This window comes from Gouania willdenowi, chromosome 13 (genome assembly GCF_900634775.1).
Source record: "Gouania willdenowi chromosome 13, fGouWil2.1, whole genome shotgun sequence".
In the NCBI taxonomy this organism is placed as follows: Eukaryota; Metazoa; Chordata; class Actinopteri; order Blenniiformes; family Gobiesocidae; genus Gouania; species Gouania willdenowi.
This window is the reverse complement of record NC_041056.1, coordinates 42,988,267-42,992,245: the sequence shown is the minus strand read 5'-3', so window position 1 is coordinate 42,992,245 and position 3,979 is coordinate 42,988,267. Positions and strand designations below refer to the sequence as shown.

General features: G+C 49.6%; 1 protein-coding gene across 1 annotated transcript; it reads right to left on the bottom strand.

The window, feature by feature from the left end:
* Positions 1 to 1,640: 1,640 nt before the first annotated feature.
* On the bottom strand, positions 1,641 to 3,675 carry LOC114474002 (extensin-like). The gene is made up of 2 exons (XM_028463828.1): positions 3,534 to 3,675; positions 1,641 to 3,452 (listed from the first exon to the last, which is right to left on the bottom strand). Exons 1-2 carry the CDS (start codon positions 3,606 to 3,608, stop codon positions 1,641 to 1,643), a joined length of 1,887 nt encoding a protein of 628 aa, XP_028319629.1. The 5' UTR covers positions 3,609 to 3,675.
* Between the last annotated feature and the right edge of the window lie 304 nt (positions 3,676 to 3,979).

The window sequence follows — 3,979 nt, the reverse complement described above, 5'->3', positions numbered from 1 at the left end:
AAGTGTGAAAAAGGTCTATGCAGAAGAGCTGAAGGCCACCATCAGATCAACCTGGAATCTCATAACACCTGAGCAGTGCCACAGACTGATAGACTCCATTCCACGCCGCATTGCTGCAGTAATTCAGGCAGAAGGAGCTCCAACTAAGTATTGAGTGCTGTACATGATCATACTTTTCATCTTCATATTTTTCAGTTGGCCAACATTTCTAGAAATCTTTTTTTTTGTATTGGTCTTTAGTAATATTCTAATTTCTATGAGCATGAATCAGTTTTGCTGCAGACGTCTCGCAAAATGTGTTGCAAAACTCAAGCAGCTCAGATTCACACGAGAAAAGTAGTTTGTGTTTCTGTAGCGGTAGATATGAGAAGTTATACCTGGAGAGTTGTGGTTGTAAACGATCATTTACACAAGTAATTAAAAAACATGTGAATAAATGTTAGATTACAAGTTTGCAGCTGTAATTTTATGTGTAAATATCACTCTATACATTTTTTTTCATCATTTGTGACATTAAATTTATTTCACGTGTGGATTTTTTATCCACAAGCTCACACCACATTCTATAAACTCTCACATTTTGCAACATATCTACCATCATACTTTTCACCATATTTCATGATTAATTGGACCAGTTTAACCACTATCACAAATGATCATGTTTATTACAGTATTTGCCAGTTTAAACTAATTGTTCCTACTTTTTAAATGACCTTTTGACTATGTATGCTTTGGTTGTTGTTTTATTTTGGTTATATATTTTTTTCTGCGTAAATGTTGTTTGTACATTGCATCTAATCTGTTTGTTGTATTCAGGAACTATTATGTACATATTTACAGTAGTCTGTGATGTAGAACACAGGAAGAATAGCTCCTGTTTTTTGCAGTATAGCTAAATAAAAACAAACAAAACAGAGAAAATGGGATTAAAAATGCTGTACGCTGGATAGTTTGCACAAAGGACCCATATCTTTTATTATCCAGAATCATTTTTATTGCCAAGTGCAGTTTTTAGACAATACAAGAAATTTTACTTGGGGGATGGTACGTAAAAACATTGGGTGACCAGGGCTGTGTTCAGGAAGCTGGTGGCATACTCCGCTTTGTCCTATTTCAGGGTCGCGGGGGTCTGCCGGTGCCTATCTTCAGCTCACACTAGGCGCTAGGCGAGGGAACACCCTGGACAGGGCGCCAGTCCATCGCAGGGCAACACAGACAACCACTCACATGGGGAGTTTATGCAAACTCCACACAGGAAGGACCCAAGTGTCAATAAAAAATGTTATTTGGAATTGTCACTTGATCTATTTAACTAGCCTACTGGAATTTTCTGCAACATTTTTTTTTTTCTTTTTCATCATTCTAAACCTGATGAACATAAATCTGCATCCATACCCAACTTTGGCAATCAAGGCTTAGTGCTTTCTGGGTTGATTGGCCGGGGTTTTTGGGTGACGGTGGGGGGGCTTGCCACCGGTGCTGCCTAAGGATCAGTTGATTCTGGGCTGATTGGCCTGGGTTCTTGGGTGACGGTGGGGGGGCTTGCCACCGGTGCTGCCTCAGGATCAGTTGCTTCTGGGTTGATTGGCCAGGGTTCTTGGGTGACGGTGCGGGGGCTCCGCACCAATGCTGCCTCGGGATCAGATGCTTCTCGGTTGAATGGCCAGGGTTCTTGGATGACGGTGGGGGGGGCTCGCCACCAATTCTGCCTCGGGATCAGTTGCTTCTGGGTTGATTGGCCAGGGTTCTTGGGTGACGGTGGGGGGGCTCACCACCAATGCTGCCACGGGATCAGTTGCTTCTGGGGTGATTGGCTGGGGTTCTTTGGTGACGGTGGGGGGGTTTGCCACAGGTGCTATCTCAGGATCAATTGCTTCTGGGGTGATTGGCCGGGGTTCGTGGATGATGTTGGGGGTGCTTGCCACCGGTGCTGCCTCAGGATCAGTTGTTTCTGGGGCGATTGGCCGAGGTTCTTGGATTATGTTGTGGGGGCTTGCCACCGGTGCTGCCTCAGGATCAGTTACCTCTTGGCCTGGAGTCTTGCCTCTATTGGCTCTGAACCTGGCCACTGGCGGGCACCCTGTGATTTTTCTCTGGGTGTGGGTCATGACTTTTTTGCTTGGGTCTCGGATGGGGTGCTCCTTGGGCCCTCCCCGGAGGTTGGGCGTTGGGGCATTAATGGGTTTGGCGATGTGGGTTCTAGCAGGGGTCCTTGTAGCAGGTGTTCGGGGCGGCAGCGTGGTGTGTTCGATCCTGGCCCCTCTGCTGGGGTCTTGGATGGGGAGCTCCTTGGGCCCTCCTCGGGGTTTGCATGTTGGGACATGGAGGGGTTTGGAGATGTGGGTTCTCGCGGGGGTTCTCATAGCATATGTTCGGGGCAGCAGCGTAGTGCGTTCAATTTTTGCTGATCTGCTGAAGTCTCGGATGGGGGGCTCCCTGGGCCCTCCCCGGGGGTTGGGTGTTGGGGCATGGATGGGTTTGGGTATGTGGTTTCTTGCTGGGGTCCTCGTAGCAGGTGTTGGGTGCGGCAGCATTGTGTGAATGTTTTTTGCTGCTCTGCTGATGGTTCGGATGGGGGGCTCCTTGGGCTCTCCCCGGGGGTTGGGTGTTGGGGCATGGATGAGTTTGGGTATGTGGTTTCTTGCTGGGGTCCTCGTAGCAGGTGTTGGGTGCGGCAGCGTTGTGTGTTTGTTTTTTGCTGCTCTGCTGATGGTTCGGATGGGGGGCTCTTTGGGCCGTCCCTCAGGGTTGGGTGTTGGGGCATTAATGGGTTTGGGGATGTGGGTTCTAGCAGGGCTCCTCGTAGCAGGTGTTTGGTGCGTCAGCGTGGTGTGTTTGGTTTTTGCTGCTCTACTGAGGTCTCGGATGGGGGGCTCCCTTGGCCCTCTTCGGGGGTTGGGTGTTGGGGCATGGATGGGTTTGGGGATGAGGGTTCTAGGTGGGGTCCTCGTAGCAGGTGTTTGGGCCGGCAGCGTGGTGTGTTCGGTCTGGGCCGCTCTGCTGGGGTCTCGGATGGGGAGCTCCCTGGGCCCTCCCCGGGGTTTGCATGTTGGGGCATGGATGGGTTTGGGGATGAGGGTTCTAGGTGGGGTCCTCGTAGCAGGTGTTTGGGGCGGCAGCGTGGTGTGTTCGGTCTGGGCCGCTCTGCTCGGGTCTTGGATGGGGAGCTCCCTGGGCCCTCCCCGGGGTTTGCATGTTGGGGCATTGATGGGTTTGGGGATGCGGGTTCTAGGTGGGGTCCTCGTAGCAGGTGTTTGATACGGCAGCATGGTGTGTTCGGTTTTTGCCGCTCTGCTGTGGTCTCGGATGTCTTTCTTCACTGCAGTCGTAGCCAGCTCTTCACTGTGTACCAGGCTGCCCTGAGCCAAAACTGCATTGTACTGGATGCTGGGATCTTTATCCAATGTGAGGAATCGGGAAGCAATTTCTTCCTTTTGGGAGATGTTCATGTTCTGAGGGTTGTTTGACAAATTAGCATCTGTCTGCCTAAATTCCATCCCTAATGTCTGGAACTGTTCATAGGCTTCAATCACCTGTTGTTGAATCATGGTGGGTCTGTCAGAAGATGTCTCCATATCAGGTTTTTGGTTTAAGAGAGTACTCTCCATTTTTTCGTTTCTATAATTCCTTGTTGATGTAATGGACTTGTACTTCTTTCTCGGTTGTTGGCGTGAAGATGAGTGTCTGCTTTAAAGGACTACTTTTGTATCAACGGAACCTGTGACATCAAAGGAACATGCTTTGATCTTGAGAACCTGTTACATCAAAGCAAAGGAATGGGCTGACTTCTAATTGGCTGCTGAAGAGAACCTGTGACATCATCAACAGCAAAGGAAAATCCTGACTCCTGCTTGGCTGCTCAATAAGAAACGTTAGTTTGCACATGGACGATGCTGGTTGCCCTTTGATCTCTGTCCATCGGATGGGGTCTCTGGTGGGGGGCTCCCTGGACCCCACCTTGGGGGGTTGGGTGTTGGCC

What these genes read in the sequence shown, in the direction of transcription:
- LOC114474002 (XM_028463828.1), bottom strand. Translation starts at nt 3,608, where the DNA reads ATGGAGAGTACTCTCTTAAACCAAAAACCTGATATGGAGACATCTTCT. An exon ending in CCACCATGATTCAACAACAG is followed by an intron (nt 3,453 to 3,533) that starts GTGATTGAAGCC and finishes AACAACCCTCAG; the next exon opens with AACATGAACATCTCCCAAAA.